Source organism: Pollicipes pollicipes, unplaced genomic scaffold, assembly GCF_011947565.3.
Source record: "Pollicipes pollicipes isolate AB1234 unplaced genomic scaffold, Ppol_2.1 Scaffold_2178;HRSCAF=2543_pilon_pilon_pilon, whole genome shotgun sequence".
Lineage (NCBI taxonomy): Eukaryota > Metazoa > Arthropoda > Thecostraca > Pollicipedomorpha > Pollicipedidae > Pollicipes > Pollicipes pollicipes.
In genome coordinates this window covers 37,456-52,336 of record NW_023596065.1, presented here as the reverse complement: position 1 = coordinate 52,336, position 14,881 = coordinate 37,456, and the positions used below count along the sequence as shown (strand labels likewise).

The following is a 14,881-nucleotide window of genomic DNA, read 5'->3' as shown; positions in this document are numbered from 1 at the left end:
CGCAGCGGCGAGAACGGACGCCGCCACCCGGCGCCGCGACCCCGCCACTGTCGTCAGCGCGCCCCGACATCCATTGAGCGGCGCCGAGGCTGGCCGCTGCCAGGCTGCCGGCCAGCTGACCAGGGGGGGGGGAGGGGGGGAATAGGACAACACACGGCTTGTAACAGCACTCATGCCCAACGATGACCTCATTCGCAGAGCGCTGCACTACAAGGATGAATGTGGCGTGCTCATTCTTCCGTAGCGAGTAACGCGATCGCACTAAGCCCGTAAGCCCGTAAGCACTAATCGCCGGCCGTAATCACGCAAGCATGTGCTTGCGTGATTACGGCCGCTGATGGCTATTTTGGAAAGCCACGCTGCTGGTACGGAATGCAAAACGTTGAAGTAGTGATGTTGAAAGGACGATTTTTGTGGCAAGGATGCGCAAAACTGCTGCCACCCATCACATGTGTGACGAATGAGCGTTCGGTAGCAGCATTCATATTTTTTGCGGCATTCCTCCTGATTCACATGGAATCTTTCTGACCAAACATTCTTTCTTCAAGATGCAATATTTTGGTAAAGCTGTGCCGTTAACGTGGACCACACGGGAGGCTGCACCTGTCATGTGCCAGCACTGCGCCGGCATTTAATGGGACAGGGCCGCATGACGCCACCATGCCACCAGCTGGAGCGTGCCAACGTGACGGAATCCCCTTTGTCTGACATTTGTTTGGGTTGAGATACTTCCAGCCACAGAACAACGCAGTCGGACAATTTTTGGACAGAACTCTTTGGACCCTCTTTGATTTTGCGGCAGCTGGCATGTACAACTCTGACTTGTTATGCAATCGCACGTATTTCCGATGCAAGCAACGCCACGCTTGTAAGTAGGTTTACTCAAACCACACTTTATGAGAGAATTTCTTCGAATCATCAACCTCGGGCCCCTCATAGCACCGCAGCTCGCACCTTTTTCCGCCATGCAGCCGGCAGGCCCGCCAGAGCCCCAGAGCCAGCGTCTTCCACACCCGAGCCCGGCGTCGCTCGGCACCGCCTCGCAACCGACGCCCAGCGCGTCGCCGGCGGCCGCGGCGCCGCCCGCCGTTCCGGCCGCGTCGCCGTCGACGGGCGACGATTTACGCGCGGTGGGCCGGCGCCACAGCCGCTGAGTAATGGGGCTGGCGCGCCGGCGCCGGGTCAGGCGGGTCCCGGGCCACCCCCGCCCGCTCCTCCGGACCGGGCTCAACGAGGGCGCCGGCAACGTGGCTCCGAACGCTGGATTGGTCGCGCCAGAAAAGGCGGACTCATTACGAGACCTTTGTCAAACACTTGGGTATTGAAAAGTGCAAATGCGTCACTATGTGGTGTGACAGCTTTCTGGTCTCGAACATATCAATGAACCGTGGCTGTATATCCTGGAGTCATGATTTGCATTCCCAGGTTTCAAAGCCGCCGTGACTTTAAAATGACGCCGTGGCGCCGTAATTTTAGAGTGGTTTCAAAATACCCGAGATTCCAAACGATTTTCATTTTTGCTGCACGAGCTTTCGGGATGTTTAGCTATGTTCCAAAAGTTGTCAAAAGCTCTCCATCCACGATAGGATACAAGCCGAGCTACATTACCCAAGCCGTAAGAACTGTTGACACACTCGCCTATGACATCATAGGTTGCCACAAGTGGACGGCGTCTGACAATGGGGAACGCTGCGCTGCTGTATCGTTATCAGCTCAGCTAACCAGAAGTTCTCGGGTACCGGAGCGTGACCAGGACTGGTACATCTTTCCTGGACACCTCCCCGAAGACCATCAAGCACGCGCCTTTACCAAAGCAAACAGTAGCAATACCAAAATTGAAATGTGCACACGACGGTTAAGCCAAACGGGCACGTAACTACACTACTGAATCCGTCTTGTGCTCCATCAGACAGCAATCGTCTTCTCGAAATCTTGAGGCAGGACGACGGGCTTACCGCGACTGACAGATGTGAAGCTGCACTGTTCTTGCAATGAGCTGAGTGAACGCAGGACGTCGTCGTTGCATATTTCATCGAAGGCGTCGTCGTGAACCGAAAACTATGAAACACGTTCGCGATTTTGTCATCCTATATTACAACGCAATCCCTTGCTATAATTACAAGTCTTCCCACTAGCAAAAATTACCGATCCACGCCACATTTACCCTCAACCATATAAAGGCACCGCAGGCGGCGACAAAGCCCAGGCCCAGTCAGCCATTGGCGACAGAGGCAACCACCGTCCTCGAAGACACTGAAAAGCGGGAGGGCGCGATGTTGACAGCAACAACCAGAGGGTGCCAAAGCGCGCGACACACGGCGGTCCTGGTAGTGACGCACACTGCCGGCCCTCATCTGGGAGACAGCCTCCCAGTGGGCCGGGCCGGGCCGGACCCAGACCCAGGAGAATGGCATTCCTGAGCCGGGCCCAGACCCCCCTATGCACGGCTAGACTCAGGAGAAAACCACATTCCTGGGTCGGACCACACCAACGAGACAACCTCTCTCCGGCGAGGGCGGCTGAGCCGAGCTAGGCCCTCAGCCCAGACACGAGCTCGCTCCCGGGCCGGGCTCAGCACGCGGACCTGCTCCGGCCGGGCCGCGCTCTGTGGCGGGCCCGGCTCGCCAGCCCTCCCCGCCGCCGCTGCCCTGCTGCTCCTCCGTTCGGCGCGGCCGGTTGCCTCGCGCCAGACGGTGACCGGCTCGGTTCGGCTCGGCCCGGCGCTGAGCCCACTCCTGGCCGTCACCTGCGCACACGGGGCGACGACGACAGGTCCGGGGCGGCGGGCGTCACGGCGAGCCGCCCGGCCGGCCGACACACCCACGCGAGGACCACCCAGCCCTGCGCCTTGGCCCGGAGCACATGGATGCCGCGCACCGACAGTGCAGAAGGCCAACGAAGGACACGGAAAACAGAACAGCCGTACAAGAAGCCTACAAAACGAAACGCGCACTTCCTGCTGCGAACAATCGATAAACCCGGGCCCGCGTGGGCAGCAACTGAATACACCGACGGAAAAGACCCTCCCGTGTTTACCAGTGTCCACACCAAATAAACGATGTCACCAAAAAACGTTATCTTGGACCCAAATAAATCGAAAAACGACGAGGACACGACAGTGGTTTCCGTGGATTGACAGAGGGCAGTGGCAGGGCGTAGCCATCAAGTCGGTGCGAGCACACGGCACCACATCTCACGCAACAGCTGTCTTGCCGCTCACATCATAACAGCCTGATTTCAACTCGTTTCCTCCTGGGAGGATACACCGTCAACAAATCACGAGCACAAACAAAGCACCACCTCTCCGATGCAGTCCTCGTCCGCGGCATGCAAATCTTGTTGCGTCACTTCACACAGAGTCGATCTTTTTTTTTGCTGCTTTTTCACGCTGATCGCCGCACACTGGTCACACTACAATCCACTAGGGGCGACGATCCGCTGGCGGCCCGGCCTGCGACACCAGCACCGGCCGCCTGGTCCGCTGCATTGTCTTGAGACGGCGCAGCATCCATCCTCCATCACCCCCGCGCCATTGTACTCGTCACCGCCACACACGCGCCGCTCGAAGCACGCCAGCCACGCGGCCGCCGCCAGACGCCCGGGTCCGGTCAGCCCCGCGCCACACTAATAAGATTGTTTTCACCCGATGCTGCCGGGCCTGCCACCAGACGCCCGTAATGATAGTGTTTTAATACACTTATGCAGTCGGGCCTAGCCGAATCGCGCCGCACACCCAAAAAGCCCCCGCAGCGGCGCCGGCGGCCGGCGGCCGACAATCGCTTGCCGTTGCCGCCGCAATGCGCACCTCCCACGGTAAAATAAACAATCCCATGGGAAAACGGCTCTCGTTTATTTGGAGCCGCCTAGGTTTACGCCCGGGCGCTGGGAGAAAGGCAACCGGTGGCCGGGGTGCGCGCCCCATGGCCGCCGGTAAACAACCACCGTGCGGGCGCGCGGCGGCAGCGGCAAAACCTTGAGAAAGGGCCGGCCGGCCGGCTCCCGGTCTTGTATGGGCGCGCCGGGAGCCGGCGTCTTGTGCCAGCTGGCTGGATGTGTGCGCAGCAGGGCGGCCGGCCGCCGGGTGTCAGCGTCCCGAGATCCTGCCCGGCCGGCCCGGCCGTCCCTCAGCCCACCCGCGGTGCAATCGCTGCCAGCTGACGGTCCGTCCGACGCTGCTCGCGCCACTGGGGCTTAGCTGGACGCCGGGGCGCCGGCCGTCTCCGCCCTAAGCTCCTGCGTGTCACTGGACAGCGGCTGCGGCGACGGCTGCGACGCGGCGGCCGGCTGCATACCCGAGTGATGTCTCTGCTGACGCCGCTGCTGGCCGCCGCCCTCGCCCTCGGACGTGGTGCGGCTGCGCGCGCCGCGGCCACCGCCGCCGCCGCCGCGTGCCGGCCCGTGCGCCTCGGAGCTGGCGCCGCGCCGGCCGCGCCGGTGCCGTGTCTGAGTCTCCGACACGTGGCGGCTGCGGCGGCCCTTGGCGTCGGCATCCTCCTCGCCGGCCGGCTGCGAACCAGGCGCGCGTCAGCCGGTCCGTGAGAGCCGTCTCGCGCGGAGCCAGTCCGCATGCGCCGCGACACAGGCCACTTCGACAGGACAGCATGCGCTTCAGTCACACAGCTAACATCAGCACTCACGGCTAACCAGTCTGAACGCTGTCGGGGTTGTGACACCTACCGGCAGCACGCGGAAGTCCTCCAGGCGGCGGAAGTTGACCAGCGCCGCCGCCAGTTCAGGAAGCGTGTCCAGTGAGCGCGCCTGGCGGTAGTACTTCTTGAAGGCCCAGAACTTCTCCAGACCGTACAGCTGACCTGGAAGGGGGAACAGGGGTTAAAATAGCGCCCTAGGACAAACCGGCTCGTGACCAGCGGTAATGGCAACCCTCCGTTGCCAGTTTTCATGATGACGATAACTTGGACGTCAGGCTGCACCGACTACCCTGGTCATATGAAGAATGGGTACTGAGCTGTGCGCATGCTGTTCTGACATGACGAACAAATGTGATCACTACGAAAGGCAGGCGTATCGGTGACTGATCCGTACTCAACACAACGTGCGGCGCCAGGGAACCATAATCGAAATTTTGTGCACGAATTTACCGTACCAGCTGGACATCTCCATCACATGACTTCATACAAAATTCGATTCATGTTTGGCCACATCTCAAGCGATCCCCCGCGTGTGAATGGCCGGCGCCCCGTTCAATCGCCACTCAAACGGTGCGGCTGCTCCCCAGGCGGCCCGCTCACCTGACTCGAAGTCCTTGAGCGTCTCCTCCTGGAAGTGGAGGTACAGCTCGGGACGGAACCGTCGCTCCAGGCCGTAGCTGTAGAACCGGAACAGGCACTCCAGGCCGTACCTGCGCGCGCCGTCCGGTCAGGGCATTGTTCACACAGGACGGAATCGAACTGCCCGGCTCTGCTGCAGTGGCAGCCCTGCACCACCAAACCGTCCGAGCAGGGGCAGCGGCACGGTCGGGACCACAAACTGATCCGCCACTTGACGGCACTGACAACAGTGACCGCATACAGCCAGGTCCCAGCTGCCAATTCCCATCCTGGTCAGGGCCCTGTAGTGATCATCTGCGAGCTGCGCCCAGTAGTTTGCCGTACATCAGCGACCGACGACGGGCGCCGGCTGGACGCACCTGTACCCTCCGGTGGCGTCTTCCGTGGCCAGCTGGCGGAACTCCTCGTACATCTTGCGGTTGAAGTTGTCGCGCAGGAAGAAGGACCAAAAGCGGAACAGCGTGTTCATCTCCTGAGATTGGCCAACGCCGAGCCGCTTGCGCTCTGGAGCAGAAACACACGAGCTCAACACTCATCCACGGATACACGCGCGCGCTCGCGGCAGGCCGGGCGACGCGGACAGGATACTGAAACATGGACAAGCGCATTTGCTAGGGCGTCGCGTTGGTCGCCACAGGCTGGAGCTCGGCTTTTCTCCAAGCCGGTTTTCACGCAACACTGGAGCCATTCACCCAAGCCAATGCAGCACACTAAACTGACGGGGTGTGCCTCGCTGTACTCTGGCCGCTGACATTTCACCATGCCGCGGCCCTCTCTGTGCTGGCACGTGGAGACATCTAGCGCGCGGATTAACCACGGTGGTCCGCGTCCTACCCAGCTCTCGCAGAGGCCGGCGAGAGCGACCCACGCGCCTCCGCCGGCGGACGCCCACGCCCACGCTCACCCCTGAGGCAGCGAGCGCGGGTACTTGTGATACACCTGCTGCGTGAAGTTGTTCTCCTTGAGCAGCGCGTGGCTGGGGTGCTGGAACTGCGGCAGCGAACCGGGCGTGCTGCCGTGGCTGGTGGAGAGGCCACCCTCGGACGGGCTGGTGCCGCTGGTGGCACTCGTCTGCGAGATGGTGCGCTCGCGCCGCGAAGGCGGGTGCCGCCGGCTGTCCATCACCCAGCCCACGTGGTGCTCCAACCGGCGGGTTCTGCGAGTGGCGCAGCTTGCGCTTGCGCGGCGTCGCCTTGTCCGGCGGCCGGTTCGACTTGACCACGGGTAGAAGCGCGGCGCCTGAGCGGCGCCGTCGGCGTGCGCGGCGTAGTCGGCGCCCGGCCGGCGCCGCCCTTCGGGGTCATCGGGATCTGGGGGGCGAGCGGCGGGGCGTCAGTCGGCAGCAGCGGGCCCAGCAGCTGACGCTCCGGCGGGCGTCCAGTCGGCAGCGCGGGGCCCAGCATCAGCGCGGCCCAGCAGCTGACGCTCCGGCGGGCCCGCCTCATGACGCCACAACTCGCTAGCACACCATGTCGGGCAACGATGACACGGACGCAGGCGAACCAGTCAGTCAGGCCAAAGCTAGAAATGTTCATAGGCGCGCAGGTCAGACACAACACGAATATCATTGGAAAACGGGACTGGGGCGGAGGAAACACCAACGAAACGAGTGGGCGAGACGCTACGGCACACGCAGTTGTAATCAACCTCAGTTATGCAGTGGTACTCACATCAGTGGGTAACGACCGCGACAGATTCGAGTCGTCGGACTGCAGCTGAGTGGGTGGCGGCGGCGGTGGCGGCGGCGGCGGCGGAGGAACCTGCTGGTTTTGAGCTCGAGGAGACGGTGGCTTAATCTTGCTGAACTCCTCGCTTGATATCACAGTTACCTGCTTGGACACAGAGGTAATCTCCTGCGACAGAAGAATTCCAGATTGATGGTCGGGACATAACTAGCCTGATAGCCAAAGACATCACTTGGAAAATGGGGCACGCAGAAAGACACTGGCATGCGAACGACTTGACAAGAGGTAAAACATACATCGCACAAGATAATCCACTTAAGCACAATATGCACAGAGAATGTCCAATAACGTGACTTGAAAGACAACCATACCAGCAGTTCGCCTCGCCACACCGTACACGGACGCCTCCATGCGTATCCCACGGAATACAGACACTCCGCTGGAAATCAGAGTGAACAATTTTCCGCGCCGAGAAAGCCAGCCGCCATCAGCTGTCCGACCCGACCTCTGGCAGTTCGCGGTCTGCCACCCCCTTGGGCTCATTCCAGCCGTCACTCTCACTTCGGCTTGTTCTAGTGGTCACTCCTCGCTCCGGCTCGTCCGAGTGGTCACTCACCCACTCCGGCTCGTTCCAGAGGTCACGCTCGTAGTAGAAGAGGCCGTCGTTGATGGCCGAGGCCAGATCCTGGGTCATCTTGACGCGCGTGGTCCAGTCGCCGGTGCGGTCATGGCCCTCATGCTTGTCCGGACGCGACGGCAGCCGCGACGGCGGCGGCGTTTGCGTCACGATCATCAGGTTGTCGAGGCCACGGTCCGGGAAGTCGTTCTCCGACTCGTCGTCCGACCTGGCGGCAGGCGGGGCGGGGTGTTGTCAACCGCGCCACACCGGCGGCTGCTGACTCAAGCCTCGTAAGCCGCCGCTGTGACCGTGCGCTCGCTCACACGCGCACGTCCCGGGGGCGACATCGGATGCGAGCAACATCGCAATGGCACTGGGTCTCCCTGTTTGTTCCCGTTACACTCACTAATGCTGCGATATTTTATCATGCGTGTCTGCGCTGCAGTGGTATGCTTCAACATCGGCACACCCTGGTGAGAGTTAGTCATTCTCCGTAGCGGGAAGCAAATGCCAGATCTCCAGCTCATGAGACAATCTCAGTATGTGTGCAAATTTAATTTCAAAGAAAGGCCTGAAGAACGTCAACAATTAGCACCGCGCCACAATAGTAACACTAAAATCAACTCACAAGGAGGAAAGGGGCAGTCTGGTCTAGCTTTTATGTCGATTGTTTGCTGTCCATTGCCACTATTCGCTCACCGTTGGCACGTAGTCCGTTTGGAACATTTTCTCGTCATGGTTGAATACAGTGCGTGTTCATATGTTTAAGACATCTCCACAAATTGCAACTCCAGATGTATCCACGAACGTAGGATAAAATAACGGTTCCAGTATGCGCAGAAAATATCAATATCTCAAAGTGAGACTGGCAAGATATCTACAAAAATCACGCAATCAAATGATGCACGAGGTACGCAAAATGACACATCCTACAGTTGATTACAAACCGACAAGATTATTTCCGCATTTCACGAAAAATGGAAACGAAGCAAGAAGTACCACTTAGATAAGTTCAGCAAAGTTCCGTTACGCTTTTTCTTTAAGAACTAATCATAATTCACATAGGTCTATGCGTCTTTGGCACGCCACCCATGCCACATCTGTCTGCACAATTGCTTGCTTATTGTTTATATATTACACATATTTGATGACATATATTATTATTTGTTTACAAAAATATTTGTTTGCTTATCCATGAAACTTGGCCGAGTCACTCTTTTTGACCCAAGTACGATTTTTAAATCTACAGACGATCAAACAACATTAAGAAGCTAACCACGACGGGCTGACGGCTGCAAGGTACTTTGTAAGAAACCGTCAAACCAAAAAAGGCCAAGGAGCCAGCTATTTCGCGCACTGAAATGCCAGGTCAGCTGACCAGGGCCTGATCTCAACACCATGCAACACCCACACCACTTTAAACACCAAGCTTACCTTCGGAACCCGCGCACTTTAAAGGTATCTAAGAAGCATGCCACCAAAAGGTTAAATTACATTTCACGCTTTATCAATGAATACGTTACGATTCAAAACCAAACGGAAAATGGGCCTGCTGCGGCTAGAGCGTATTGTAACTGTACAATTTATGCGTGCGACCGCGGCTTTGTTTGATGACTTGGCTCCAGATATATCCACCACTTGGCTGCCGGCCCGACGTCTTCTTATCTTCTCCACCCTCCTCCCCCCCCCCCCCCTCTGATGCCAGGACAGCTGCGGCCCGAGTCCCACCAACGAAACCGATGCTGAAAACTCTGCCGGAAAATCTACTATCAGTGCGTGGTCCCAGGTTTCAGGTCATTCTAATATGCAAATAATATGCGTGAGCAGTTAAACATCTGACAAACTTCGTTCCGCGGGGAAACTGACAATGCATTCATAAAATACTTTAAGTGGCACATCGTGAGATGCTTTAAATGAAGCAAAACCACCGTACTGGTTAATTGGATACATAGGCAGCCAGTTGCTTACCAAAGCCGCTCGCTTCTTGGCTCTGACCCCAATTTGGCTCTGAAAGTTATGCAGCCCACAAGTCGGCCGGCGCACCACCGACCCAGTTCTACAGACGCTGCTTCGGTGGCCCACTTAGCACGCCACAGACCTGTCACAGCGAGCGCGTTTCCCCGCCGGCTAGCCGCGCCACCCACCATTCATCGGTGAACGTGTTGTTGCGTCCGCCGGCCGGCACCTTCTCCAGCTCCTCGTCGAACTGGAAGTTGAGCTCCTCGCGGTCGTCGATGGCCGGCGCCGGCGACTCGTTGTGACCACCGGGGCGGGGCCGCGGCTCGCGCGACCGACGCCGCACCTGTGGCGCGCCGCCACCGGGGAGCGTCAGCCGCGAGCCGTGGCGCGTCATGGCTCATCACAGCACCGCCGCCCACACCACCAGCGGCGACCGGGCCATCACACCACAACACTGCCGCCCACACCACCAGCAGCGACCGAGCCATCACAGCACGGCACCGCCGCCCGCACCACCAGCAGCAACCGAGCCATCACAGCACGGCACCGCCGCCCGCACCACCAGCAGCGACCGAGCCATCACAGCACGGCACCGCCGCCCGCACCACCAGCAGCGACAGAGCCATCACACCACAGCACTGCCGGCCACACCGCCAGCAGCGACCGAGCCATCACAGCACAGCACTGCCGCCCACACTACCGGCAGCGACCGGGCCATCACAGCACAGCACCGCCGCCCACACTACCGGCAGCGACCGAGCCATCACAGCACAGCACCGCCGCCCACACCACCAGTAGCGACCGAGCCATCACATCGCAGCACCGCCGCCCACACCACCAGCAGCGACCCAGCCATCACAGCACGGCACTGCCGCCCGCACCACCAGCAGCGACCCAGCCATCACAGCACGGCACCGCCGCCCGCACCACCAGCAGCGACCCAGCCATCACAGCACGGCACCGCCGCCCACACCACCAGCAGCGACCCAGCCATCATACAACGCCCCCAAAGCGGTTGCTTCACAGTCCCGCACGCACCGTCTGATACAACCACACATGGCGCGCTGGCTGGAACAAGCCGCCACGCCAGACGCGCGTGCTGTCAGCAGTTCGGCCTTAGCCGCTAAAACAACGGACAATGCTGCTCCCGATGCGTACATTGGCGCCCAGCCACACGACTGGCTGGCGCCGTCAGCGAGCCGCTGACCTGAGCCGGCCGTGGCGCGCCAGGTCCGCCTGCTCCGCCTCACCTGGCGCCACTCGGACTCGGGGGCGCTGGACGACAGCGGCGGCGAGTCGAGCAGGGAGAGGTACGAGCTGCGCCCGGGTACGCCGACGGCGCCCTCTGTCGGCGCGAGCGGCGGCGCGTCAGGGCAAAGCACCGCGTCCGGCTGCACACGCGGGGCGCGGTGGAAGAGAGGGGGGAGGGGAGGGGAGGGGAGGGGAGGGGAGGGGAGGGCAGGGCAGGGCAGGGCAGGGCAGGGGAGGGGAGGGCAGGGCAGGGCAGGGCAGGGGGGGGGGGGGAGGGGAGGGGAGGGCAGGTGCAGCGGCACGCACAACACACGCAAAACATTTTTAACTCCCTGCAGAAACTTTCATACAACACCAATGCAGTAGCTGCGTTGTCGGCACCAAACACATCGACCTACGTGATTGAACCAACAATGAACATCGCAGCAGTACAACCGTGATGATCTCACAGATATCCTGGCCATCACCACGGGGGGGGGGGGGGGAGGGAGTCTCCCAGAGCGCACACACGCCATCGTGTACCCGCTATGTGTAGACAGTTGAGCTTACGGCCGCCGCCGACACGACAGGGCGGCGACAGCATGAGTCGGCACAAACCGCCCACTGCTGCCGCCGGCTGCCGGCCACCCCGCAGTGTGGCTATGATGGGACCATGGTCGATTCGTGCGCCGCCCGAACCCGCTCGTAATCGAGGGCACCAAACGCCCCCGTCGCCATCGACCCGGCCCTGAGCCCCACCTCCCTAACCCTGCCCGTGGGCCTGCTAGCGGCCACCTGACCGGCACCTCACCGCTTCATCAGTACACCATTCACAGTCGGATAGGCATGGTCCGTAAGGCGATGCAGCCGCGGACCTTCCCAACCTCGGAACGCACCTGTCTGCGAGCCAGCGTCGGCTTCCGCGCCGTCGGCGTCGGCGTCGGCCGGGCCGCTGGTCTGCTGCAGAAAGTGCGGCACGAACTCGGGTACGTCCGGGTTGAGTTCGCCGCCCTGGTGGCCGGCCGCTGCCGCCGCCGTCGGCACCGGCGCGTTCGCCGCCAGACGCCACTTGCGCGGCTCCTCTTTGGCGCGGATCTGCCGGGCACATCGGTCCGCCATGTGCAACGTAAAAAAGCTGCGCTGCTAGCGCCGTGCATGATTCTGAACTGGTTGAACTAATCCCTCTCACTTCTTACCGGATTGGTTTGACCGCGCTCCGAAACACACGTAACGTCAGAGCTGCAGGTATGGTAGCCACGTCCCGTTGGCAGAGCGCAGGACACCAGGACACCCGAACAACGTGTGGCAGACATGGAGTTTCACGTGCACGTAAACGCGCCTATGCCAGTGGCCAGTGCGGGCCAATCAGCTGCGGACTGGGAGAGAATCACACTGGCACGGGGCAACCGTGTCATGACGCTACATATCACATCAAGAGCCTTCAGGAAAACCGTCTGTTGCACTAGGATTGCCCTACTATCGCCTAGCCAGGTAACGGCTCTGACCTCTAATCCATCAATGAACAATTAATTTTCAAAGAGCGGAAAGTACAAAAACTCTGGCGTCATCTACCAGCCAACAAGGCCATTAGGAAGCCGAATCCCTAGCGTCAACAGCCTATGGGTGCTTCTGTTTATAACCGGCGTGGTGTTGTTGGACCATTTCTCATGACACCACGCCGATGGGGACACATCACGCGACCCGCACGCGGCAGACGCTGTAAGAGCTAGCCGTGAAACGGGCGCCGTAAAGCGAGAGAAAAAAATAAAGCCCAGCTGTTTCAACGCCAGGTTCACAAAACGAATAAAAGACATCACCTGTCGGCGACGCCTGAGCCATCTCCAGGCCGTTATAACTCAGCTGGTGAGGGCGTGGGGGGGGGGGGGGATCGCCGAGTCGGCCCAGGGCACTCACCTTGACACCGTCGGCAATCTCGACCACATCCGAGTCCTCCACGGACTGGATGACCAGCTTGATGTCGCGCGTCAGAGCCTCCACCCGGTGGAACGAAGCGATCAGCGACACGGGCAGGTAGCCTTCGTTGTCCATCTTGCGGCGCAGGAAAAAGTCCTTCTGCAGATTCTCCTCGCTGAAGTAGTACTCACTGGACGCGGAGGTGCGGGCGCGTTAGACGCGAGCCACGCGGCTAGGACGCCGTGCAACATGGCCCGAACACGACGACAAATGCGCGGGCTTTCCCGGGTTTGGAAACGAACCATTTGCACCAGAACTTCCCTCTCGTTCGTCACCATAACGTGCGACGTTTTTGGAAAAGCCCGATCCGTTTGACGCCACGACCAGCCGAGGGCACCAGACACGCGGCTGCCGCCGGGGTGTGCAGGCGAGATCACCCCAAAACGTACATCTGTTTCTTGATGGCCTCACGCAGCGCCACCTCGCTCAGCTGCAGGTAGGGCGACGGGTACACGAAGCTGTGGTACATGTCGACAAAGGCGGGATCCGACCGCATGTACTCGGGCACCTGTGGACGGCGCCGGCCGCGTCACATGTGCTCATGGCTCGGCCCCCATCGCAGCCGTCCTGGCAGCTGTTGTTGTTGTTGGGGCCTGACGCCGCCTCCAACTTCTGACACTACATGGCATCGCCTGATTCTCACCCCGGCAGGAAGGGCGGTCACCGCGGGAATCGAACCTCATGCCTCTGGTTTCCCTGACGCGGAGCCAAACGACTGACTACCCCACACCTCTCCCTCCCCGCCCCCCGACTGGAATTGCAAACACAGCCTTAAATAGCCAGGCCGTCAAACCTACCCACACACCAACACGCCAAGACCGTATGATGAGCAGCCACAACTGCTGTAACGGGTCCTCCGAGCTTCACACGGAAATCACGATTAAATATCAGGACAATACCGTCCATCAGCCACCATTCCCGTCCGAGCACGCGCGGCGGGCACATCCTCGGCCCTAAAGCGCCCTACGAGCCCGTCCGTTCCTCTCACCTTGGCACCCAGGTCAGCGGCCATCTCCTCCAGCGGATCCTGGCCGGTCCACTCGTCGCCGGCCAGGCTGCCGGCGGTCGAGCCGCGCCCCCGGCCGCGGCCTCGCGCCCGGCCCCGGCCGCGACCCGCGCCCGCGCCGCTCCACACTCCGGCTGTCCTCGCGCCAGTTGGCGCTCTCGGCGGCGCCTGTCCACCGACGGCGGGCGGCGGTCAGCCAGGGCGCGCCTCGCGGGACGCCACGCGCCACACTGCCGCCGGCTGCCGGCGGTCGCACGCACCGCGCCGCACGGCCCCGCAGCACAGGCCGCAGCAGGGACCCCAGCGCTGGCGGCGGCGGCGGCGGCGGGCCGCGCCAATCGTGGCCACGTCAGCCACACAGGCCGAGTACGCACGGCAAAGGTCAGTCCGAGACGCGACGGCCCGACAGGTGGCCGCAGCGTGGGCGGCGCCGGCCGCTCCCACTCGTACCAGCCCTGCTAACTGACGGCTGCAGCCACCGGCACAGAACCGGTGTCGCGGCTTCGACACGCACCACGACCAGCAGCACGCTCTACAGACTGACTAAAAGCGTGGTGACCAGGGGACACGTTTAGCACCTTAAATGTGGTGCGGAAAGGGTGACAACCCGCATTGAGATCAACCAATCACGGCGCATGGCCGCCGTGACGTCACTGAGCATTTGGTAGGCACCAGTGCATATGGGCGGTGTAACTTCACCAAGCTGTCACTGCCATCAGCCGCATTTAAAATCGACGATTGGCAGTGTCAATACGTCGATACAGATCTAAAGCAGTGAGAGAAGCGCATGCAACAATTGAAGGCCTCAATCAATTACAATGGGCCGGCAGTTTGTTATTTTTAGCACCATCTCCTTGTGCGTCGTTCGGCGATCCGCCGGCGGCCAAATCCTCAATAACGTCATGGTCACGGCGTGCTCGTTGTAGTCACATTGCCGCTATCACATGCTTTTGACTAGAGCATGCTCGCTGGTCATGGCACAGCAGATGCGGCACAGGGGACATCGCCAGTCTCTGAGACCATCTCCGCTGCTGAGCCCCGTGCCGCCGAGACCTACTTCCAACAGGTGCGTGGGTGGGCCTGTGACCAGTGGACCTGGCACGCGGGACTGGCCCGACCA

The 14,881-nt window shown here is 60.8% G+C and overlaps 1 protein-coding gene across 1 annotated transcript; it reads right to left on the bottom strand.

The window, feature by feature from the left end:
* Positions 1-4,432: 4,432 nt before the first annotated feature.
* Positions 4,433-13,845, bottom strand: LOC119096787 (la-related protein 1-like; the record flags this gene model as incomplete). Its single annotated transcript, XM_037219718.1, is given in 15 exon segments — positions 4,433-4,506; positions 4,678-4,811; positions 5,250-5,359; positions 5,648-5,792; positions 6,193-6,211; positions 6,213-6,431; positions 6,433-6,580; positions 7,020-7,141; positions 7,590-7,818; positions 9,737-9,894; positions 10,802-10,896; positions 11,678-11,876; positions 12,696-12,885; positions 13,145-13,263; positions 13,744-13,845. Coding segments are annotated over 15 exon segments (1,985 nt in total), but the record flags the coding sequence as incomplete, so codon positions are not given.
* Positions 13,846-14,881: the final 1,036 nt, after the last annotated feature.